Raw genomic sequence first — 26444 nt, forward strand, 5'->3', positions numbered from 1 at the left:
CTTTTCCTATCTGTGTGTAGTGCTCCCTTTAGTATTTCCCGTAGTGCAGGTATCTTGTTCACAAACTCTGTCATTGTCTGTTTGTCAGAGAATATTTTAAGCTCTCCCTCATATCTGAAGGACAGTTTTGCCAGATATAGGATTCTTGGTTGGTGGTTTTTCTCTTTCAGTATCTTAAATATATCACACCACTTCCTTCTTGCCTCCATGGTTTCTGCTGAGAAATCTGCACATAGTCTTATCAAGTTTCTTTGTATGTTGTGGATTGCTTTTCTTTTGCTGCTTTCAGGATTCTCTCTTTGTCTTTGACGTTTGATAATCTGATTATTAAGTGTCTTGGCGTAGGTCTATTCAGATCTGTTCTCTTTGGGGTACACTGCATTTCTTGGATCTGTAATTTTATGTCTTTCATAAGAGATGGGAAATATTCATTGATTATTTCTTTTATTATTGCTTCTGCCCCTTTTCCCTTCTCTTCTCCTTATGGAACACCCATGACACATACATTCATGTGCTTCATGTGGTCATTCATTTCCCTGAGACATTGCTCATATTTTTCCATTCTTTTTCCTATCTGTTCTTTTGTGTGTAGGCTTTCAGGTGTCTTGTTCTCCAGTTCCTGAGTGTTTTCTTCTGCCTCTTGGACTCTGCTGTTGTATGTCTCCATTGTGTGTTTTTCATCGTGTGTTGTGCCTTTCATTTCCATAGTTTTGCCAGCGGTTTTTTCAAACTTTTGATTTCTACCTTACGGTCGCCCAGTGTTTTCTTTATATCCTTCATCTCTTTGCCATATCTTCTGTGAACTCGTTGATTTGATTTTTGATTTGATTTAGCAGATTTCTTTGAACATCTTTAATTGACTGTTTAATCAAAGTGAAACAATATCTCAACTGTATCTTGATTGAGGTGTAAGTTTGTTCCTTTGGCTGGTCCATATCTCCACCCTTCCCACTGTAGTTTGTAGTCCTCTGTTGTCTAGCATCTGGCTTCTCCAGTTACCCCAATCAGATTTTCCCAGATAAGAAAGGGTTCAGATCTCAGAATGGGGTTATATTCAGTTTCAAGTCTCCCTGAGGGTGTGTCTTAGAGTTTGACAGACTTTCCTGTGAGGTCTTTAGCCACTGTGCTTTTCCTAACCTGCCCAGCAGGTGGCACCTGTCAGCCTGTCACTCCAGACAGGTGTAGGTTGTTTCTGTTTTGACTATTTTCCCCCAGGCCCTGGGGTCTGAGTTCTGAGGGGAGAGCAGGCCCTTGAGTTGGGCCCCATCTCCTTCCTCTTAGGGAAGATACACCCCCTAGAGAGTTATCTTTTGCATTTGAATTGTTCTTTGTCTCTCTGACTCTGTGAACTCCACCCCTGTCTGGGTCAGAGGGCTGTGAACTGAAAATGGCTGAGGCTCCACTGAGCCACTCAGGTTGAGAGACAGACAAAGGGAAAGAAAGTCCCCTTCATAGCCAGTTGACAGCCTCCCAGTTTTGCCCATTGGTCAGATAGAGCATCTGGTCTTCTGGGCTCCCCCTGCTGGGGCACAGGTGTTTTCCAGATCTCTAAGGTCAGTCTCTAAAAGTCTGTATTTTTTTTTTCCTTTTCTTAATTAATTTTTTTCCTCTCTGACAGCCCCACTTCCTCTTCACTAGGAGCAACCTTAGAGTACTTTGCTCCTTGTCTGTGTTTGTAGCTTGTGTTCAGCAGTCCACATTTGTTAATTAAAACCCCAGTTGGAGCTGACCTGAGCTATATTCACTTGCTGCTTTCTCCCACAGCAAGGTTTTGCAGCTCAGCCTGCCTTGGGGGGAGGGTCTCCCATCGTGGTTCCGCAGTTTTTACTTAAAGATTTTATGCTGCAATCTCAGCCTTTCCACCCAATCCAGGTTGGTGTACGATGTGTGGGCAGTCACAGTTGTTCCTCAGCAGTTGTTCCATATTATTTACTAGTTGTTCCTGGTTATTAGTTGTTCCAAGGGGCTAACTAAATTCCACACCTCTCTAGGCCACCATCTTAGCTCCTCCCTCCTTATTTACTTTTTTTAATTTATTTTTTATTCATATTTATTGAGATATATTCACATACAATGCAGTCATACAAAACAAAGCATACATTCAGTTGTTTACCGTACCATTATATAGTTGTGCATTCATCACCAAAGTCAATTCTTGACATTTTCAACACCACACATACAAAAATAATAAGAATAAAAACTAAATTGAAAAAGAACACTGGGTGCCTTTTTCTTTCTTTTTTTTTCTTCCCCCATTTTTCTACTCATCTGTCTTTAAATGAGGCAAAGGGGAGTATGGTCCATATGGCTTTCCCAATCACATTGTCACCCCTAAGGCTACATTTTTGTACAATCATCTTCAAGATTCATGGGTTCTGGGTTGTAGTTTAATAGTTTCGGGTATTTACTGCTAGCTCTTCCAGTTCATTAGAACCTAAAAAGAATTGTCTATATTGTGCGTAAGAGTGCCCACCAGAGTGACCTCTCAGCTCCTTTTGGAGTCTCTCTACCACTGAAGCTTATTTCATTTCCTTTCACATCCCCCTTTTGGTCAAGAAGATGTTCTCCATTCCATGATGCTGGGTCTAGATTCCTCCCCGGGAGTCATATTCCATGTTGCCAGGGGGATTCACTCCCCTGGATGTCAGATCCCACTTAGGAGGGAAGGCAGTGATTTCACCTGCCAAGTTGGCTTAGCTAGAGAGAGAGGGCCACATCTGAACAACAAAGAGGTATTCAGGAGGAGGCTCTTAGGCACAATTATAGGGAGGCCTAGCCTCTCCTTTGCAGCAACAGTCTTCCCAAGGGCAAGTCCTGTGGTAGAGGGCTCAACTCATCAAACCACCAGTCCCCTATGTCTGTGAGCACATTAGCAGCCATCGAGGTGGGGGAGCCCAACACCCCTGCATTCTCCACCAGCTCCTCAAGGGGGCTCTGCATATTTTTTTCACTTAACTTTTTTTTAAATCAACTATATAAAAAAATATATAAAATAAAACATACAATAAAAAAAACATTTCAAACAAACCATAGCAAGGGAGTCCAACATGTTCCTATTCTACCCCAAGAAAATAACCTAATATAGCAACATTTCTGTGAACTTGTTCCTACCATACCCATCAGAAATTAACAAACCAGTCATTCCTGGGCATTCCCGGAACGTTAAATTTACCCATGATAGCTTATCTGTTCTTATTGGGTTATTGTTCCCCCTTCATTAATTGTTCTCTATCTCTAGTTCCCCTACATTCTACATTGTAAACCATTTATTTTAGGTGTGTGTTGTTTAGCCTCCAGGTGTTGGTGAATTTTTTAAGTCTCTGATGGTTATTGACTTCTAATTGTATTCCATTGTGGTCAGAGAATGTGCTTTGAATAATTTCAAATTTCTTAAAGTTATTGAGGCTTGTTTTATGTCCCAGCACATGGTCTATTCTGGAGAAAGTTCCGTGATCACTAGAGAAGAATGTGTATCCTGGTGATTTGGGATATAATGTTCTATATATGTCTGTTAAATCCAATTCATTTATCCAATTGTTTAGGTTTTCATTTTCCTTATTGGTCTTCTGTCTGGTTGATCTATATATAGGAAAGAGTGATGTGTTGAAGTCTCCCACAATTCTTGTGGAAACATCCATTGCTTCCTTTAGTTTTGCCTGTGTTTTTCTCGTGTATTTTGTGGCACCATGATTGGGTGCATAAACATTTATGATTGTTATTTCTTCTTGTTGAATTGTCCCTTTTGTTAGTATGTAGTGTCCTTCTTTGTCTCTCCTAACATCCTTGCATTTAAAGTCTATTTTATCTGAGATTAATATTGCTGCTCCTGTTTTCTTTTGGCTGTAGCTTGCATGAATTATTTTTTCCATCCTTTCACTTTCAATTTCTTTGTGTCCCTGTGTCTAAGATGAGTCTCTTGTATGCAACATATTGATGGTTCATATTTTTTGATCCATTCTGCCAGTCTGTATCTTTTAATTGGGGAGTTTAATCCATTTACATTCAATGTTATTACTGTGAAGGCATTTCTTGAATCGGCCATCCTATCCTTTGGTTTATGTTTGTCAGATATATTTTTTCCCTCTCTATCTTATTGTCCTTTAATGAACCAAAATTGAATTCCTTTAGTACCGAACCTTTCTCCGTATCTGTCTCTCCTTTCTTTCTTTCTCTGTTGGTAGGGCTCCCTTTAGTATCTGAAGTAGGGCAGGTCTTTTATTAGCAAAATCTCTCAGCATTTGTTTGTCTGTGAAAAATTTAAGCTCTTCCTCAAATTTGTAGGAGAGCTTTGCTGGATAAAGTATTCTTGGTTGGAAATTTTTCTCTCTTAGAATTTTAAATACGTCATGCCACTGCCTTCTTGTCTCCATGGTGGCTGCTGAGTAGTCATTACTTAGTCTTTTGTTGTTTCTTTTGTATGTGGTGAATTGCTTTTCTCTTGCTGTTTTCAAAAATTGCTCCTTCTCTTCAGTATTTGACAGTCTGATCTGAATATGTCTTGGAGTGGGTTTATTTGGATTTATTCTGTTTGGAGTTCACTGCAGTCTTTTTTTTTTTTAATTTTAACTTTTTTCAATTTTGAAGTAAATTCAAAATTATAGAAACAGTTGCAAAAACAATACTAACCCATACACAGAATTCCATCATACCCTGACCCCCTTCCCCCAAAAGCCCAATCCACCAACTTTAACATGTCACATTACTATTTCTTTCCGTCTCTCCCTCCCTCCCTATCAGTCATCCATCATCTATTGCTCTGTCTTCTGAACATATGAGAGCTAGCTGCACACATCCTTGATCATACACTATAATTCACGTATACACTTCCCATGAACAAGAACATCCTTTTATGCAATCCCATTAAGCGCAGCTAGGAAGTACAAGAGATTGAACAATGATACAAAGCTTAAATTCTATATTTCCTTTTCCTTATGTCTCAACTGTGTCCCTTTGAGCCTCCTGTCCTCCATCCTCCAGTCCCATCCAAGTTCATCTTTGACATTCAATTGTCATCTATTTAGGCAGTCTTTTTTTTTTTTTTTCAGTTGTGGAAACATATACAGCCTTAATCTTCCCATTCCACCCCCTCCCTAGCCTTCTGTTAGTGGGATTAATCACATTTAGAATGTTGTAATGCTCTTTCCCACAATCCATTATTAGAAATTTCCCTTCACCTCAAACAGCAACCCTACACTCATTTCTTAACTCCCCATTGCCCCTTCCCCCATTTCTCTTTACCCATACTCTCCTTTTCATCTCTATGGTTATATTCTGTGGTAATTTCTTTGTGTTTACTGTGGGGCTTAAAATAAACCTCTTAAATCCATAACAATCTTGTGTTTCTTTGATACCTATTGCTGACAGGGCGGCGCAGGAATGAGACACAGACACAAAGTTACGAATTAAGGGAGCAGGGGGCCCACTGCATCTCATGCTAAGTGGACCCTAATGCATTCTTGCTCCAGCTATTTATTTCAGAAGCTCAGGTGTGTATGCTAAAGGTCCTCAGGCTTGGGAGAGCCCACCAGATACCTATGTTTACATCAGGTGTATACAATAAATGTCGTCATCATAGTTACAAGACACACATCTTTACAGGGAGGGCCTGCATGGCATCTATGCAGGCCAGCGGCTCAGCGTTCTAAGCCACCACCCCAGATATGCCTCAGGCAACATGGAAGACTTAGTTTCCCACAGAAACCACCTTCACTTCAATAGGACTCATAAACTATGTTCCTATACGCTTCCATTCCCCCACCTTTATATAGTCTAAAATTACATATTTTACGTTGAGTTCTAATGACTCTTAAATCCATAACAATCTTGTTTTTCTTTCATACCAACTTAACTTCAATAGGACACATAAACTATGCTCCTATACTCCTCCATTCCCCCATCTTTATATAGTTCTTGTCAAAACTTGCATATTTTACATTGACTTCAAAACCACTGATTTGTCATTAGAGTCAAATTATTGACTTCTATTTGTATTCCATTGTGGTTGGAGAATGTGCTTTGAGTATATTCAAATTTTTTTTTTTTTTTTAATTTCTTGAGGCTTGTTTTATGTCCCAGCTTATGGTCCCTTCTGGAGAAAGATCCGTGATCACTAGAGAAAAATGAGTGTCCTGGTGATTTGGGATGTAAGGTACTATATATTTCTGTTAAAATTCTCTTTATCTCTTTTTCCTTTCTTTGTTTCTCTGTCGGTAGGGCTCTGTTTAGTAACTGAAGTAGGGCAGGTCTTTTATTGGCAAAGTCTCTCAGCATTTGTTTGTCTGTGAAAAATTTAAGCTCTCCCTCAAATTTGAAGGAGAGTTTTGCTGGATAAAGTATTCTTGGTTGGAAATTTTTCTCTCTCAGAATTTTAAATATGTCATGCCACTGCCTTCTTGCCTCCGTGGTGGCTGCTACCAGTCATAGCTTAGTCTTATGTTGTTTCCTTTGTATGTGGTGAATTGCTTTTCCCTTGCTGCTTTCAGAACTTGCTCCTTCTCTTCGGTGTTTGTGAGTCTGATCAGAATATGTCACGGGGTGAGTTTATTTGGATTTATTCTATTTGGAGTTCGCTGGGCATTTATGCTTTGTGTATTTATATTGTATTTAAGGTTGGGGAAGTTTTCCCCCAACAATTTCTTGAATAGTCTTTCTAGACCTTTACCCTTCTCTTCCCCTTCTGGGACACCCAGTGAGTCTTAAGTTTGGCGTTTTATTTTATCTATCGTATCCCTGAGATCCTTTTCGATTTTTTCGTTTTTTTTCTCCGTTCTTTCTTTTGTTCTTTCATTTTCTCTTCTGTGGACTTCTGGGATACTGAGACATTGTTCAGTTTCCTCTAATCTTGTATTGTGAATATCCAGAGTCTTTTTAATTTGGCCAACAGTTTCTTTTATTCCCATAAGATCTTCTTTTTTTAATTTACTCTTGCAATGTCTTTATGTTCTTCTAGGGTCTTCTTTATGTCGCTTATATCCTGGGCCATGGTCTTCTTGATGTTCTTTAAATCCTTTGCCATGTTTTCATTCCTCAATTGTAGTTCTTTGGTTAATTGTGCCACGTATTGTGTCTCTTCTGATATCTTGATTTGTGTGTTTGGAGTTGGATTCTCCATATCGTCTGGTTTTATCATATGCATTAAGATTTTCTGTTGTTTTTGGCCTCTTGGCATTTGCTTGGCTTGATAGGGTTCTTTCAAGTTGTAAAAAAAAAAATACCAATCTAATTTTTCAGAAACACAGTTTGGTGGCGTACACTTTCTCTAAACTAACCAGCAGATGGTGTCTGTGAGTCAACTATACCCCTCAAGTCAGTTCTCCACCCTGTCCCTACGGTCTGTGGGGAAGTGATTCTTCTGGGGTTTAGTTGGAGAACTCAGTTTGGATGTGTTGTTGGAGCTGTCCGCCCTGAATGTGGGGCGTATGTATGGGTGGCCAGGGAGGAAGGGCAGCTTTAATATTCAAATCCCCCAGGTTCTCGGAGATTCAAGGCTGCCGCAAGAGTCTAAGCCTTCATTTCATTTCAGCCCCAGACCCTCTCTCTTGCTGTCCCACAAACCACCAGACTTGGTGTAGTGTCCCTGGGTTCTCCGAGCGGGTCCGCCCGCCCAGACGTGATCCTCCAGGACCTCTGCTGAGGGAATGCCTGCTGCGTCACCAGTGCGCGCCGTCCCTCAAGGGAAGCCCTGGGCTGCCGGACCGTTCAGGGGCATGCTCTCTGATGCAAAGATGGCCGAACGGGGTGTCTCAACACTCCCTTCCTCGCACAGTTCCTCCTTCCCAGCTCCGGGACAACTGGCGGGGCTCTGAGCTGTGGGCACGGCCCCAGGCAGGAGTTTATCCAGCCCTCTGGGGAGCCAGCTGCTAGCTGCTGGGTTTCTTTCTATTTCCGGCTCTCCCCTCCGTTCCCCCGGCTCTGAGGGTATCTGCAGCAGGCTATCTTCCAGGCCAGACACCGAGAGGCTGGCCCAGCCCCCTCTTGCTGTGTTTTACTGCATGGTCCCCACTATCGCAACTGCAGCCGCTCCTGGGTTCCCCCCCCCTTTTTTTTTTTTTTTTTTTTTTTTTTGTTGAAAGAGCCAGTCAGTCTCCAAACACCAAGCCCTGGCTTTCCCAGACCGCCACTTGGCTGCGGGTCTTCCAGCCAGCTTACTCACTTGTTTCAGAGCACAGACTCCCAGTTTCACCAAGTACATGGTCCCTGTGGATTTACAGACCTTGTCCAGCTGGTGCATTGCTGGAACTGGTGTTCTCGGTCACTTTCTGGCTTTTATCTAGTATTTTTCATGGAGGTGTTTTTTTGCCCTGTCTCTCCTAGCTGCCATCTTAGGTTCTCCCCTTATTTACTTTTATAGTAAAGCCTTTTTTTTTTCCTCCTTTTAATTTTGAAAGAAACCAGTGACATGAATATCCTTGCCTGCTGCCCTTGAGTTCTAACTTGGCCTGTTGACTTGTATTTTATGCTTTTTGGCTTTTTATTGAGCATTATTCATTTTGGTGTTTAAATCTTCTGCTACATTGGAATCCTAAAGGATCAAAGCTGAAAAGGAACTCATAAATAGAGTCACCGCTCGTGTTGTAAAGAGAGGCAGCTGAGGGCTAAAGAGGGAAAAGGATTTGCTCAATACTGCCAGACCTGGGGTTCCAGCTCAGGACTTTACATACCAAGATCAGTGCCATTCCAGACTCTAATCCATGTTATCTGTTTCCCATGTAATGAGTAAGTAAGCTACGTTGCTTAAAGTGTGATTCAAATGAAGATAACATTGCTGTTGTTGTCAGAGGCTGATCCTATCTGAGTCTTAGGTCAAGAGTGGAGTCTTTCTCATCTTTTCCACAGGAGAAAAAAAAAATGAGCCAGTAAGTGCATATCCATTTGTTCCTAGCCATTTATCTCTTCTTGTCTCCCCCTTCCTGGCTTTTTCATTCTTAGAACTCTAAGCTCTCTGCACTGACTGCTGTGGTGCCGGACATCCCAGGTTTCCGCAAGATCCTCCCCCGCTCAGATTATATCATCATCCCCAAGAGCAGCCTGCAGGAGGACCGAAGCTGCCCTCAGCTAGAGCTGTGTGTGGCTCAGAACCAGATGTCCCCTAAAGGAGGACCTCTTGGGTCCAACCCTAGCCCAGAGACAGTGCCCAGCCATGCTGGCATGGCAGAACAATGCCTAGCTGTGGAGGCCCTGGCTGAGGAGGTGGGAAACCTTGCCCAGCCAGGTGCCGTTCATGAGATCGCCACCTCAGAGATCCTTAGCCAGGATGTGCTCCTGGAGGAGGCTTCCTTGGAGGTAGGGGAGAGCCACCAACCTTACCAGACAAGTCTCGTCATCGAAGAGACCTTAGTGAACGGCTCACCAGACCTCTCCACCGGAAGCCTGGCTCTGCCCCATCCCCAGATTGGGGAGAGCTTGTCAGTGGTAACAGTCATGAGGGTAAGTGGCTTTGCTACTGATATCTTTTGCTTTTATCTGAAGTTAATACAAAGGCAGCTAGCACCAAGCAGTCTGATTCTGGAGCAGTGGTAACTAAGAGGGCTGGTGTGACACTTCTATTGGGATTGCAGTCCTCCTGAGCCTTTTTTACTGTAGGCTTGCTCCCAAATTCTCTTCAGTTTCTCAGGCACTTTAACTAACTTGCTCTTTTCTTAGTTTAGCCAGAATTTTTTCCACATACGATGGTACATAAAGTACATTAGCGAGAGAGAGAGAGAGAAATAGAATTTGAGCTATCCGTAAGTCAAAGCCAGGATCTTTCAGGCCTATTTTGACAAACACAGTGGTACCTTGACCATTATATATGAGAATTTTTGAAAGGTCTTCCTGGGCACAGAGGGGCTAGGAGGAAGGATGTTCTTTTCAAGGTCAAATTGTTGGGCTGATAGCTGAGAAAGATGAAGGTGAGTCTCTCTCTAGTGGCCTAAGTTTCATGCCCAATTGAGAAGGAGGTAGCAGTTTCAGTGATCCAACAGCCTGGTCTCCTGGGAGTGAGGTTGCTGCTACATGCTCAAGTGTGTAACCTCAACTCTTTCCTGGGTGAGATGGCATCTGAGAGGTGAGAGTCCCTCTGCTTAGGCTGAGAGGACTAGCATGCTGCAGCCCCTATGGCCTGGAGGGATAAGAGCAAATACTCCTGCAAATGAATTGGTCCCAGATCCAAATCCTTGTTACTGTTTGTCTCCTCTTTGCTGTTCTTGATAATAAAGCATGCCATTAACCTGGTTAGGGCAGATGGATAGGGTACTAGGAGTATCTGATAGGGTCAGAAGAATTGAGTTCTTACTGCTTGTGTGATCTTGAGAGTCTTAAGTCTCTTAGAACCTCAGTTTTTGTTTTTTTTTTTCCTCCTCTTTAAAATGAGGATAGTACCTCCCAGTGGTAATGGATTTTTCTTTTTTTCTTAAACTTTTTATTTTGAGATCATTGTAGATTCATTTCTCTCTCTTGACAAGCACATTGGATAAGCAAATTGTGTGAGGTTAATGGACTTGATCCAGTCTTCCAGGGTTTTGAGTGACCTTGAGTGTTCTTCATTTCAATGAAACTGTCCTTCTCTGTATGCCCACAGGACTCCAGTGAGAGTAGCTCCTCTGCACCAGCCACACAGTTCATCATGTTGCCTCTGCCTGCGTACTCAGTTGTGGAGAACCCCACCTCCATCAAACTGGTCAGTGTTTGGGGAATTGATGGCATTTAAGGCTCTGTAAGAATTTTCTTGCAAGTAGTTTTCTAAATATCTTAGAAACTTAAGACACTCGCAAAGGTCTCAGGAATTATGTGATCTAAGTGTTCTGAACTAGGAGTCTGTGGATTGGGGCTCCACAGGACCCATGAACTCCCCTCAAATTGTATGCCAGCTTTTCTCCTTGAAAGCATTTTTTCTGGGATAGGTTCCAGGGCTTTTATCAAATTTTCAGACAGGAACATGATTTAGAAAAACTGAGGTGCCATTGATCTAATTCAGTCCTGTTATTGTACAGGTTAAGAAGAAAGTCCCAGAGAAAAGAAAGGGCTTGTTCAAGACCACTAAGCTGCAAAACAGTCAATGCCCTGGTCTCTTGATTATTGATGTTTTTTTCTGTAACACACTGTAGCATCTCTGGGCTCAGATTTATCACTAAGTAGTTCATATTTTCTGTGCTATAATAAGTGGTATTATTTTTTAATTTTCAGGTTCGGAAGCATTGCTATTATATAGTAATACAATTGATTCTTTTAATTTATTGATTTTGTATCTTGCAACTTTGCTAAATTGCTTATTAGTTCCAGTAGCCTTTTGTAGTTTCTCTTGGATTTTCTACAAAGATGATTGTGTTGTCTGCAAATAAAGATAATTTTACTTCTTCCTTTTTTAATCTGGATTCCTTTTTTTTTCTTGCCTTATTACACCATTTAGGTCCTCCAGTACATGTGAATAGAAATGGTAAGGGCAGACATCTTTTGTCTTGTCTCTCATTTTAGGTAGAAATCATTTAGCCTCTTACTGTTTTAAAGTATGATGTTAGCTGTAGGTTTTTCATAGATGCCGTTTATCAAGTTTAGGAATGTTTTTCCTAAGCTGCTGAAAGCAAATACCATGAAATGGGTTGACTTTAAACAATGAGAATTCATTAGTTTACAGTTTGAGGCTGTGAGAATGTTCAAATCAAGACACCATCAAGGCAATGCTTTCTTCCCGTAGACCAGCTGCCAGCAATCCTTGGCTCCTATGTCACATAGCAAGCAAGGCACATGGTGGCATACTGATCTTTCCCTTCTCTTTCCTGTGTTTATTGCTTTCAGTTTCTTGCTTCTGTAGCTTTCTCTCTCTTTCCCTCTCTGTATTCATTCTGTTTATAAAGGACTCCAGTAATAGGATTAAGTCCCATCCTGAATGAGGTAGGTCATACCTTAACTGAAGTGGCCTCATTGAAACAGCCTACACCCACAGGAATGTATTAGATTTAAGAGCATGTTTTTCTAGGGTGCATACAACTTCAAACCACCATAAGGAAGTTCCTTTCTATTCCTAGTTTGTTGGAAGTTTTTGTTCTGGAATGGATGTTGGATTTGCCAAATGCTTTTCTGTCTATAGAAGTAATTGCATAGCTTTTCTTTTTTAGTTTATTAATGTAGTGTTTTTCAAATGTTATACCAATCTGCATTCCTTTATAAACCCCACCTGGTCATGATTTAACCTTATATATTGTCGGATTTGGTGTGCTAAAATTTTGTTCAGAATTTTTGTTTCTATGTTCATGAGGGATATTAGTCTCTAATTTTCTTGTACTGTCTTTGTCTGGTTTTATTATCAGGAGGACACTTGCATTATAGAAAGAGATGGGAAGTATTTCCCTCTTTTCAGTTTTCTGTAAGAGTTTGGGTTAGGATTGGCATTACTTCTTTAAATTTGTGGTAGGATTATATATAAAGTCATCTCGGCCTGGCGTTTTCTTCATGAGAAGATATTAACTGCAAATTCAATTTTCTTTAATAGATATAGGGTATTCAGATTATTTCCAAGTGGCTTTGGTAGTTGTCTTTCAAGAAATTTGCCTATTTCATCTAGGAGTCGAATTATTGACAGTTGTTCGTTGATACTCCCTTGTTATCTTTGTAATATCTGTAGAATCTGTAGTGATTTCTCTTTTCCCATTCCTGAAATAGGTAATTTGGATCTTCTTTTGTTTTTCTTGATAAGCCTGGCTAGAGGTTTTTCAGTTTTTTTGATCTTTCCAAAGAACCAGCTTTCTATTTCATTCATTTTTCTGTTTTCTATTTCATTGATTTCCACTCCAATCTTTATTGTCTTTCTTCTGCTTCCTTTGGGTTTAATTTGCTCTTTTTCTGGTTTCTTAAGGTCAAAGCTGACATCATTGATTCTTGAGATATTCTTTCTTTTTAATATGGGCACTTAGTGCTATAAATTTCCCTACTAGCACTGCTTTAGTGGCATCCCACAAATTCTGATATGTATTCTTTGTCACTCAAGTCAAAATGCTTCCTAACTTTCTTTTTGATTTCTTCTTTGTCTCAAGTTATTTAAAAATATATTATTTATTTTCCAAATGTTAGGGCATTTTCCAGGTGTCTTTCTGTTACTGATTTCTAATTTAATTCCATTGTGGTCGGAACTTTGTCGTTTATAACACCTGAATCCCTTTAAGTTTATCGAGCTGTTTTATGCTCAAAATATGGTCTGTCTTCATAAATGTTCTCTGTGCACTTGAATGAGTATATATTCTCTGTTGGGTGGGGTGTTCTATAAATGTCAGTTAGGTCAAGTTAATTGATAGCGTTGTTCAACTCTTTCATATCCTTACTAGTTTTCTGTCTACTTGTTATATCAATTATTGAGTGGGAGGGTATTGAAATCTCCAACTATAATTCTGGATTTGTCTTTTTTTTTTTCTTGCAATTCTGTTAGTTTTTGTGTCATGTATTTTGAAGCTGTTATTAAATGTATAGACATTTAGGACCATTATGTCCTCTTGATGAATTGTCCTCTTCCTTATTATGAAATGACCTTTATCTCTGGTAATATTTGCTCTAAAATCTACTTTGGTATTAATATAGCTACTCCAGCTTTCTTTTGATTATTGGTATTAGCAGGGCATATCTTCTTCCATCCTTTTACTTTTGACCCATTTGTATCTTTGTATTTAAAGAGTTTTTGTTTTTTTGTTTTTTGTTTTTTTTTTGTAAGCAGGTATATGGTTTGGGTATGAAAGCAGGACCCATCTGACACTCTGCCTTGTAATTTGTACTATATCGACCATTTGTATTTAATGTGATTATCGATATGGTTAGGTTTATATCTAGCATCTTATTATTTGTCTTCCATTTGTTTTTGTTTTGCCTTCTTCTGAGTTGAATATTTTTTGTGATTCCATATTATCTCCTTTATTGGCTTATTAGCTATTTGTTTTGATTATTTTAGTGGTCTTCAGGGCTAATAGTTTATATCTTTGTTTAACATAGTCTTGCTTACCCTGTAAAACCCTTGCTATAGATGAACAATATATTCTTGGACAAGAAAATTGCAGTATTTTAACCAGGAACAGCTACTGCAACCTGATTCATGGAGAAACTGCTTTTTTTTCCTGCATCTTTGTTCTTCTAGAAATTACTGCTTTTTCATGCTCTAATAAATGGCAGCCAAGCTCTTGTAGAAAAGTGTCTTATGAATGATACTTAGGACTGAACATCAGCCTTGAATACTAGCATTGTTTTCTAAAGTCATTTCTATAAGCTACTATTTAGGATTATTTCCAAGTTCATAGTAATTTACTTATAGAACTTACCTAACTTAGATTCTGTATTGCACCACTGTCTTAGAAAAGATTTAGAGATGTTTTATATCCTCAAAATAATAGATATTCACAAGTCTATAGAGTACAATTTCCCAAGTGACGTGTTTCCCCATTCCTTACCTCATTTGCTCCTCTAGACACACCTATGAAATAGTCAGAACAGGTGATATATCCATTCTAGAGAGGAAGAAACCCAGGGTCTAGAGCAGAAGTACCCCTAGGTCATTCAGTATATCAGTGGCAAGGTTGGAAACACAAGCCTGGTCTCTTTCCTTGGTGCCAGACCACTTCACATTCATCCTTGACTTGTGGCAGCTTGGTGTTTCCCCATGGGAGGCTTTTATTTTTTTGGCCAGGCTAGGGAAGCTAGTATTAAGAGTTGATTACATTCATCAGTGACAGAACAAATCTGACAGGGAAACATTTTCTTTCCAGCATTAATCTAGAAATGGAGCATAGCAAATGAATAAGTAGTTTCTATTTGTAGCTGAAGTGTAATAACCTATTGTAATACACTCTGCCCAAAGGGAGATCAGAAGAAATGGTGAGAGCTAGTGGTCAAATGTATTGCTCATATGCAAATAATTAAATTCTGTTGAATGTCAAAGGATTTGGTTTTTACTCCTGGGTTTTCCTGTTACTCTTTCAGTGACCAGAGTCTGTTTTTTATATCTCTGAACCCTGTGCCTGGGTTCTCTGATTTCTAAACAACAAGAATGAGATGATGAAACAAATTCTTCAAAGTATTCAGGGCCACAGGGTGCTCCCGAGGCTTAGAAGAAATCTTGGACTAAGAATCAGAGAGCTCTGGGTTCTAGGTCTGGTTCTGCCCTTGAATTGCTATTTATTTGAGGCAAAATATTTAACCACTCTGAACCTCAGTAGTAAAAATACCTACTTCATAGCATTGCTAAGACATTAAATGAGACATGACAAAGTGTTTAGCACTATGTGATACCTCATCTCAATTAATAGCAATATTACTGTTGTTATTCTTTTGGTTCCTAAACATATAACCTTGGGCAGATCTCTTCCCCCATTTGAATTCAATCTCTTCATTTCTGAAAAATGAACTAGTTGTATCTTGGACCTTTTATAATACCTGAGTTGACTGTCCTACAAGGTGGTGTTCTCCTGGCATTGTTGTCGTTATAATGGTCATCAGAGTCTAAGAGAGTTTGGACTGTGGTATTGACTCTGACCCTTTCTTTTTTTACAGACCACTACATACACCCGCCGGGGCCACGGAACATGCACCAGCCCAGGTTGCTCCTTTACATATGTCACCAGGCACAAGCCGCCTAAGTGCCCTACCTGTGGTAACTTCCTAGGAGGGAAGTGGATCCCAAAGGTAAGTTCCATCTGCTATTGCTTCCGTGGAAAACCCCACAAAGTAATCTTCCTCTTGCTTTTAGAAACAGGTGACTTTAAAAAAGATGAGTATTCACTTTTGTTTTTTTACTATGCAAATAAATCATTTTCACTGTAGACAATTTGCATGAAAAAAGAAAAGAAAAATAGAGTGAAATGTCATTAATAATCCATCCAAAGAAAAGCTGTTATTAGTTAACATTTCAGTGTATTTTCTTCCAGTCTTATTTCTGTGAATATACAGTTCTGTTTCTTCCTTTTTTTCATTTAGTGTATCATGGCCGTTAAATATTCTTTAAAAAAATGTATCTTCAATGGCTTCAGAATTTTCCATGACTGTCTGCACCATGTTAATTTACTCATTTCCTATCAAGATTAAATTTTAACAATCCGCCTTCCACACTGCTTATTATTCAGATGTGTACCCCGTATCTTCTCAATCCTTAGCTAAAAGTCCTTCCCATTTCCTATAGCTCTTTTTAAAAGTGGCAGTTCTTAAAGTGATATTCAAGGCCTTCCGTAATCTGACTTTAACTTTCCAAAGTTACGTCACACTGGCTTTACCTCTTCCCCACTCCTATAGTCAAACTAGTTGGTTGTTCCTTTTATTTCTGATGTGGATACATAACCATGGTTCATGGCTTATTGTGAATCTTACTTCCATGAAACATCTCTGTGTTCCCTTGGGACAGAATGAATGTCTTTGCCTATACATATGCCTGTAACACCTGTGCCTCTATTTAAAGTTATCACCATCTAACAATAGTTTCTGTTTATGTCACATTGTGAACTCTTGAATTACCTTTGCAACCCCTACAGTCTTTGCCCAGAGGAGATGTTCAATAAATAAATGAGCATCATAGCCATGTTCCTGTTAAGTTCAGTTCAACACGTTTTTGTCACCTGTTGTATGCTCACACTGACTAGATAAAATATACATACTGTCCACATTTTTAATATAAGACTATAAATTACAGTGGGTCAAAATGAGTGGAATAGACAGTAAATTTTGAAGTAGTTGAGAAAGAAGAGGTGTGTTTATAAGGACTGGGATGGTCAGAAGATTTTGTAGAGAAGATGGGTCTTGACAGATCAATGGAATTTGGGTAGGTAGAAAAGGAAGGAGAGGGCACTGTTTTTGAGCAAATAGCTTAGACTAGGAATGAGTTTTATCATGGGTTTAACTCAGTGTGGTTCAAACTTACTTATATAGAGAAAACTTAAGAGAGCAGCATACCTATGAAATTTCCTCTGGGACAGTTTCCACTGAACATCTCTTTGAGAAATATTGAGACTTTTGCCCTCTGGATGAGTGTCAGAGTTGAGGGGTAGCAGCAATTCTAGGAGACAGAATAGAATAATAATTAGGAATACAATTCTGGAGTCAGTTTCTTCAGTTCATAACTCTGCTTCCCAAGTTTATAGCTATGTAACCTTGGGTAAGTCATTTTACATCTGTATTCCTTGGTTTTAGGTTTCCTGTAAATGAAAAGGTAATAATAGTGTCTGTACTTCATTAGGGTTGTTGGAGGGGTCAAATGTGATTATCCATGCAAAGCGGATGGCACAGTTCCTGATACGTATTAAATCTTCAGTAAATATTTGCTGTTGTCATCATTATTGGCAGCAATATAATTATTGTAGCTACTATTGCTATTAATGTTACTACTTCAAGGGTCAGACCTTGTGTGTCTTAGGGGAGTTTCAGTGAGTTTCTCATGCTCATCTTCTCTGATGTCCTTGCAAAGCCATTGAGTTTATTTTTACTGTATTCCCCAAAAGTGCACTTCCCAGCTGAAGTAGGGTGGTTGAATTGGATAGTAATTGGAACCCTTCAAGGTCCGGTCCTCACTGATGCACAGCAGGTTTGTCAAATGATCTTATTTCCTGTGCTTTTGCATGGAAGGGTCTAAGTGGATTATGGTGGGCTTATCTTTCCTTTGGGTTTGGTTTTTATATTTGTTTCCTATTTTTCATTTCAAGTCTTGTTTCTTTGATGAAAATGACCTTTGAGCCACAGTTTTCTTTCTGAGATCAAGCTCATGGTGTATAAACAATTTTTTTAGCTGCTTGCCCCTCTCCCCAACCCTGCTTCTTGACTTTGCAAAGTCAGATTTTTGTTTTTTGTCAGAGGTTTCTTCAAGAATTACCACGTAAAGAACAAATATGATTTCTAGATGTCATAGGAACAGAATGTGAGTATGAGAAGAGAAAAGGTTAACACTTTAGCATCAGTGCATTTAGAATTTTAGAGATAAAAGTGACCTTGGTTATCATCTAGTTCAACTCCTTAAGTTTGCAACTGAGGAAAAATAGATTCAAGAGAAGTGACTGAGTCACAGCTAATTATGCCAGTGCATTTTCCACTGAACTATACTTTTCATGCATTGCTATGCTGTTTATCTGAGAATCTTAAGATTTCTTGAGTTCTGTTCTTGAAGAAGCAAGTATAAATAGTTTCTAAAAGTTCCAAATGTGCCATGCCGGTCAGGAGGTGACTCACCTTTTCTTGTATTGTTTTAGAGTTCATACTGGCTAAAATTAGTTCAAGAAAAGTATGGCACAGTTCCCAAGGAGTTGGATGGAACAAAAAGTGGTGTGTAAGACTCTTTAGTGCAAGGCTTCACTTTTATGGGCTCTCTGATGACAGTACTTGAGGTCTCTCTGAGTGGGAAGAGCCTGGTTATAGTTGCCTTCTATATTAAAAGAAAGTGACATCTAAAAAGGTCAGACTGAGTTGAGGAAATACAAAATCACCAGGTAGAATCTTCTGCTCTAAGTGCTTAAATTATCCAATCTTCTGCAAACGATTTTATCTGAAATAGCTTACTTAGTGGGCAATGTTTTATGCAAAGATCTCATCTCAGTCATTTAGTTTAATTCATCTTCTGCTTTTTTGCTGACTCTTCCCCCTTCTGCAGTAAATAAGCTCTGTGCAGTTTGTTGGAATTTTCTCTATATTTACTCTTGTCCTCATAGAATATGAGGATGCTTTACTGATCTCTAAAGGTCATCTGTCATTGGTTAACCAGGGGTAGTATACCACCCAGGGACCTTTGGATATATGTAGGTTTTTTGTTTTGTTTTGTTTTGTTTTGTTTTTTTAATTCAATTTTATTAAGATATATTCACATATACTGTACAATCATCCACAGTATTCAGTCAGTTGTTCACAATACCATATATGCTTGTGCATTCATCACCACAATCAATTTTTGAACATTTTCATTACCACACAGAAAAAAAGAATAAGAATAAAAGTTAAAGTAAAAAAGAACACCCAAAACATCCCGTATGCCCCATCCCTGCCTATTATTCATTTACTTTTTGTCCACGTTTTTCTATTCGTCTGTTCATGCACTGTATAAAGGGAGTAGGAGCCACAAAGTTTTCACAATCACACAGTCACACAGTGTAAGCTATATAGGTGTACAGTCATCTTCAAGAATAAAGGCTACTGGGTTGCAGTTCAACAGTTTCAGGTATTTCCTTCTAGTTATTCCAGTACACTAAAAACTAAAAAGGGTTAATTATATAATGCATAAGAAAAACCTCCAGAATGACCTCTCGACTATTTGAGATCTCTGCCACTGAAACTTTATTTTGTTTCATTTCTTTTCCCCTTTTTGGTCCAAGAAGGGTTTCTCAATCCCATGATGCCAGGGCCAAGCTCATCCCCACAAGTCATGTCCCATGTTGCCAGGGAGACTTTCACCCCTGGGAGTCGTGTCCCTCATGGGGAGGAGGGCGGGGAGTTTACCTGCAGAGTTGGCTTAGAGAGAGAGGCCATATTGAGCAACAAAAGAGGTTCTCTGGGGGTGACTCTTAGGCACAAATAATAAGTAGGCTTAGCCTCTCTTATTTTTTTTTAAATTCAGTTTTATTAAGGTATATTCACATATCATATAGTCATACATGGTATACAATCAGCTGTTCACCGTACTATCATATAGTTGTGCATTCATCACCCCAATCTATTTTTTGAACAAAAATAGATTTTCTTTTTATACCAGAAAAAGTAAAAATAAGAATAAAAAAGTAGAAAAGAACACCCAAATCACCCCCTCACCCCCCTATTCAGTTTCTGTCCCCATTTTTCTATTCATCCATCCATACTCTGGATAAAGGGTATATGTTAAAGCTTTCACAATCACACTGTCACCCCTTGTAATTAGCCTGTCCTTTGCAGTAACAAACTTCATAAGGGCAAGCCCCAAGATCAAGGGCTCTGCCTTCTAAATTGGTAACTCCCAATGCTTGTGAGAATATCATTAATTCTCCACGTGGGGAAATTTAATACTCCCACATTTTCCCCCAGTCCCTCAAGGGGGCTTCGCAAATACATTTTTTTTTTATCTTCATTTTATTGAGGTATATTCACATACCACGCAGTCATACAAAACAAATTGTACTTTCGATTGTTTACAGTACCATTACATAGTTGTACATTCATCACCCAAATCAATCCCTGACACCTTCATTAGCACACACACAAAAATAACAAGAATAATAATTAGAGTGAAAAAGAGCAATTGAAGTAAAAAAGAACACTGGGTACCTTTGTCTGTTTGTTTCCTTCCCCTATTTTTCTACTCATCCATCCATAAACTAGACAAAGTGGAGTGTGGTCCTTATGGCTTTCCCAATCCCATTGTCACCCCTCATAAACTACATTTTTATACAACTGTCTTCGAGATTCATGGGTTCTGGGTTGTAGTTTGATAGTTTCAGGTATCCACCACCAGCTACCCCAATTCTTTAGAACCTAAAAAGGGTTGTCTAAATTGTGCATAAGAGTGCCCACCAGAGTGACCTCTCGGCTCGTTTTGGATTCTCTCTGCCACTGAAGCTTATTTCATTTCCTTTCACATCCCCCTTTTGGTCAAGAAGATGTTCTCCGTCCCACGATGCCGGGTCTACATTCCTCCCCGGGAGTCATATTCCACGTTGCCAGGGAGATTCACTCCCCTGGGTGTCTGATCCCACATAGGGGGGAGGGCAGTGATTTCCCCTTTCAAGTTGGCTTAGCTAGAGAGAGAGGGCCACATCTGAGCAACAAAGAGGCATTCGGGAGGAGGCTCTTAGGCACAACCATAGGGAGGCCTAGCCTCTCCTTTGCAGCAACCGTTTTCCCAAGGGTAAAACCTGTGGTAGAGGGCTCAACCCATCAAACCACCAGTCCCCTATGTCTGTGGTCATGTTAGCAACCATGGAGGTGAGGTAGGCCAATACCCCTGCATTCTCCACAGGCTCCTCAAGGGGGCACTACATCTTTTTTTTTCCTTGTTTTTCTTTTTCTTTTTTTTTTTTTTTTTAACCCTTCCCTTCTTTTTTTTTTTTTTTTTTTATTCCACATGTATTTTTTTTTATCATCATTTTATTGAGATATATTCACATACCACGCAGTCATACAAAACAAATTGTACTTTCGATTGTTTACAGTACCATTACATAGTTGTACATTCATCACCTAAATCAATCCCTGACACCTTCATTAGCACACACACAAAAATAACAAGAATAATAATTAGAGTGAAAAAGAGCAATTGAAGTAAAAAAGAACACTAGGTACCTTTGTCTGTTTGTTTGCTTCCCCTACTTTTCTACACATCCATCCATAAACTAGACAAAGTGGAGTTTGGTCCTTATGGCATTCCCAATCCCACTGTCACCCCTCATAAGCTACATTTTTATACAACTGTCTTCGAGATTCATGGGTTCTGGGTTGTAGTTTAATAGTTTCAGGTATCCACCACCAGCTACCCCAATTCTTTAGAACCTAAAAAAGGTTGTCTAAAGTGTGCGTAAGAGTGCCCACCAGAGTGATCTCTCGGCTCGTTTTGGAATCTCTCTGCCACTGAAGCTTATTTCATTTCCTTTCACATCCCCCTTTTGGTCAAGAAGATGTTCTCCATCCCACGATGCCGGGTCTACATTCCTCCCCGGGAGTCATATTCCACGTTGCCAGGGAGATTCACTTCCCTGGGTGTCTGATCCCACGTAGGGGGGAGGGCAGTGATTTCACCTTTCAAGTTGGCTTAGCCAGAGAGAGAGGGCCACATCTGAGCAACAAAGAGGCATTCAGGAGGAGACTCTAAGGCACAAATACAGGGAGGCCTAGCCTCTCCTTTGCAGCAACCGTCTTCCCAAGGGTAAAACTTATGGTAGAGGGCTCAACCCATCAAACCACCAGTCCCCTATGTCTGTGGTCATGTTAGCAACCATGGAGGTGGGGTAGGCGAATACCCCTGCATTCTCCACAGGCTCCTCAAGGGGGCACTACATCTTTTTTTTTTTTTTTTTTTTTTCCTTGTTTGTCTTTTTTCTTTTTTTTAACTTTCCCTTCTTTTTTCAAATCAACTGTATGAAAAAAAAAGTTAAAAAGAAAACAAACATACAATAAAAGAACATTTCAAAGAGACCATAGCAAGGGAGTAAGAAAAAGACAACTAACCTAAGATAACTGCTTAACTTCCAACATGTTCCTACTTTACCCCAAGAAAGTTACCTAATATAGCAACATTTCTGTGAACTTGCTCCTACTATATCCATCAGAAATTAACAGACCATAGTCATTCCTGGGCATCCCCAGAACGTTAAATAGCTTATCTGTTCTTGGATTATTGTTCCCCCTTCCTTAATTGCTCTCTATTGCTAGTTCCCCTACATTCTACATTATAAGCCATTTGTTTTACATTTTTCAAAGTTCACATTAGTGGTAGCATATAATATTTCTCTTTTTGTGCCTGGCTTATTTCGCTCAGCATTATGTCTTCAAGGTTCATCCATGTTGTCATATGTTTCACGAGATCGTTCCTTCTTACTGCTGCGTAGTATTCCATCGTGTGTATATACCACATTTTATTTATCCACTCATCTGTTGAAGGACATTTGGGTTGTTTCCATCTCTTGGTAATTGTGAATAATGCTGCTATGAACACTGGTGTGCAGATATCTGTTCGTGTCACTGCTTTCCGATCTTCCAGGTATATACCGAGAAGTGCAATCGCTGGATCGAATGGTAACTCTATATCTAGTTTTCTAAGGAACTGCCAGACTGACTTCCAGAGTGGCTGAACCATTATACAGTCCCACCAACAGTGAATAAGAGTTCCAATTTCTCCATATCCCCTACAGCATTTGTAGTTTCCTGTTTGTTTAATGGCAGCCATTCTAACCGGTGTTAGATGGTATCTCATTGTGGTCTTAATTTGCATCTCTTTAATAGCTAGTGAAGCTGAACATTTTTTCATGTGTTTCTTGGCCATTTGTATTTCCTCTTCAGAGAACTGTCTTTTCATATCTTTTGCCCATTTTATAATTGGGCCGACTGTACTATTGTCATTGAGTTGTAGGATTTCTTTATATATGCAAGATACCAGTCTTTTATCAGATACATGGTTTCCAAAAATTTTTGCCCATTGAGTTGGCTGCCTCTTTACCTTTTTGAGAAATTCCTTTGAGGTGCAGAAACTTCTAAGCTTGAGGAGTTCCCATTTATCTATTTTCTCTTTTGTTGCTTGTGCTTTGGGTGTAAAGTCTAGGAAGTGGCCGCCTAATACAAGGTCTTGAAGATGTTTTCCTACATTATCTTCTAGGAGTTTTATGGTACTTTCTTTTATATTGAGATCTTTGGTCCATTTTGAGTTAATTTTTGTGTAGGGGGTGAGGTAGGGGTCCTCTTTCATTCTTTTGGATATGGATATCCAACTCTCCCAGCCCCATTTGTTGAAAAGACCATTATGACTCAGTTCAGTGACTTTGGGGGCCTTATCAAAGATCAGTCGGCCATAGATCTGAGGGTCTATCTCTGAATTCTCAATTCGATTCCATTGATCTATATGTCTATCTTTGTGCCAGTACCATGCTGTTTTGGCAACTGTGGCTTTATAATAAGCTTCAAAGTCAGGGAGTGTAAGTCCTCCCACTTCGTTTTTCTTTTTTAGAGTGTCTTTAGCAATTCGAGGCATCTTCCCTTTCCAAATAAATTTGATAACTAGCTTTTCCAAGTCTGCAAAGTAGGTTGTTGGAATTTTGGTTGGGATTGCATTGAATCTGTAGATGAGTTTGGGTAGAATTGACATCTTAATGACATTTAGCCTTCCTATCCATGAACATGGAATATTTTTCCATCTTTTAAGGTCCCCTTCTATTTCTTTTAGTAGAGTTATGTAGTTTTCTTTGTATAGGTCTTTTACATCTTTGGTTAAGTTTATTCCTAGGTACTTGATTTTTTTAGTTGCTATTGAAAATGGTATCTTTTTCTTGAGTGTCTCTTCAGTTTGTTCATTTCTAGCATATAGAAACATTACTGACTTATGTGCATTAACCTTGTATCCCGCTACTTTGCTAAATTTGTTTATTAGCTCTAGTAGCTGTATCGTCGATTTCTCAGGGTTTTCTAGATATAAGATCATATCATCTGCAAACAATGACAGTTTTACTTCTTCTTTTCCAATTTGGATGCCTTTTATTTCTTTGTCTTGCCGGATTGCCCTGGCTAGCACTTCCAGCACAATGTTGAATAACAGTGGTGACAGCGGGCATCCTTGTCTTGTTCCTGATCTTAGAGGGAAGGCTTTCAGTCTCTCACCATTGAGTACTATGCCGGCTGTGGGTTTTTCATATATGCTCTTTATCATGTTGAGGAAGTTTCCTTCAATTCCTACCTTTGAAGTGTTTTTATCAAAAAGGGATGTTGGATTTTGTCAAATGCTTTTTCAGCATCTATTGAGATGATCAATTGATTTTTTCCCTTTTGACTTGTTAATGTGTTGTAATACATTGATTGATTTTCTTATGTTGAACCATCCTTGCATGCCTGGAATGAACCCCACTTGGTCATGGTGTATGATTTTTTTAATGTGTCTTTGGATTCGATTTGCAAGTATTTTGTTGAGGATTTTTGCATCTATATTCATTAGGGAGATTGGCCGGTAGTTTTCCTTTTTTGTAGCATCTTTGCCTGGTTTTGGGATTAGATTGATGTTAGCTTCATAAAATGAGTTAGGTAGTGTTCCATTTTCTTCAATGTTTTGAAAGAGTTTAAGTAAGATTGGTGTCAGTTCTTTCTGGGAAGTTTGGTAGAATTCCCCTGTGAAGCCATCTGGCCCTGGGCATTTATTTGTGGGAAGATTTTTGATGACTGATTGGATCTCTTTGCTTGTGATGGGTTGGTTGAGGTCTTCTATTTCTTCTCTGGTCAGTCTAGGTTGTTCATATGTTTCCAGGAAATTGTCCATTTCCTCTACATTATCCAGTTTGTTGCCATACAGTTGTTCATAGTATCCTCTTATAATTTTTTTAATTTCTTCAGGATCTGCAGTTATGTCACCTTTTTCATTCATTATTTTGTTCATATGGGTCTTCTCTCTTTGATTTTGTCAGTCTAGCTAGGGGCTTGTCAATCTTGTTGATCTCAAAGAACCAACTTTTGGTGATATTTATCCTCTCTATTGCTTTTTTGTTCTCTATGTCATTTATTTCTGCTTTAATCCTTGTTATTTCTTGTCTTGTACTTGGTTTAGGATTGATTTGCTGTTCATTTTCTAGCTTCTGCAGTTGATCCATTAGTTCTTTGATTTTGGCTCTTTCTTCCTTTTTAATATATGCGTTTAGTGCTATAAATTTCCCCCTTAGCACTGCTTTTGCTGCATCCCATAGGTTTTGGTATGTTGTGTTCTCATTTTCATTCGTCTCTATATATTTAGCAATTTCTCTTGCTATTTCTTCTTTAACCCACTGATTGTTTAGGAGTGTGTTGTTTAACCTCCAGGTATTTGTGAATTTTCTAAGTCTCTGATGGTTATTGACTTCTAATTGTATTCCATTGTGGTCAGAGAATGTGCTTTGAATAATTTCAATCTTTTTAAATTTATTGAGGCTTGTTTTATGTCCCAGCATATGATCTATTCTGGAGAAAGTTCCATGAGCACTAGAAAAGTATGTGTATCCTGGTGATTTGGGATGTAATGTCCTGTATATGTCTGTTAAATCTAATTCATTTATCAGATTGTTTAGGTTTTCAATTTCCTTATTGGTCTTCTGTCTGGTTGATCTATCTATAGGAGAGAGTGATGTGTTGAAGTCTCCCACAATTATTGTGGAAACATCAATTGCTTCCTTTAGTTTTGCCAGTGTTTCTCTCATGTATTTTGTGGCACCTTGATTGGGTGCATAGACATTTAGGATTGTTACTTCTTCTTGTAGAATTGCCCCTTTTATTAGTATGTAGTGGCCTTCTTTGTCTCTCAAAACATCCCTGCATTTAAAGTCTATTTTATCTGAGATTAATATTGCTACACCTGCTTTCTTTTGGCTGTAGCTTGCATAAGATATTTTTTTCCATCCTTTCACTTTCAGTTTCTTTGTGTCCCTGTGTCTAAGATGAGTCTCTTGTATGCAACATATTGATGGTTCATTTTTTTTGATCCATTCTGCGAATCTATATCTTTTAATTGGGGAGTTTAATCCATTTACATTCAACGTTATAACCATGAAGGCATTTCTTGAATCAGCCATCTTATCCTTTGGTTTATGTTTGTCATATTTTTCCCCTCTGTCTATTAATATCCTTTATTGTACCCATACCGAATCTCTTTAGTACTGAACCTTTCTCCAAGTCTCTCTGTCCTTTGTTTGTTTCTCTGTCTGTAGGGCTCCCTTTAGTATCTCCAGTAGGGCAGGTCTCTTGTTAGCAAATTCTCTCAGCATTTGTTTGTCTGTGAAAAATTTAAGCTCTCCCTCAAAGTTGAAGGAGAGCTTTGCTGGATAAAGTATTCTTGGCTGGAA

General features: G+C 39.2%; 1 protein-coding gene across 7 annotated transcripts in view; it reads left to right on the plus strand.

Moving 5' to 3' along the window:
* HMGXB3 (HMG-box containing 3) overlaps window positions 1-26444 on the plus strand; it is a 71643-nt gene that overhangs the window by 9862 nt on the left and 35337 nt on the right. For all 7 annotated transcript variants that reach the window (XM_037801820.1, XM_037801822.1, XM_037801824.1 and 4 more), the window contains exons 4-6: window positions 8929-9426; window positions 10559-10657; window positions 15502-15633. In XM_037801820.1, the coding sequence (XP_037657748.1) occupies window positions 8929-9426; window positions 10559-10657; window positions 15502-15633 (729 nt within the window). The remainder of the gene's footprint in view (window positions 1-8928; window positions 9427-10558; window positions 10658-15501; window positions 15634-26444) is intronic.

This window comes from Choloepus didactylus, chromosome 13, assembly GCF_015220235.1.
Source record: "Choloepus didactylus isolate mChoDid1 chromosome 13, mChoDid1.pri, whole genome shotgun sequence".
NCBI lineage: Eukaryota > Metazoa > Chordata > Mammalia > Pilosa > Megalonychidae > Choloepus > Choloepus didactylus.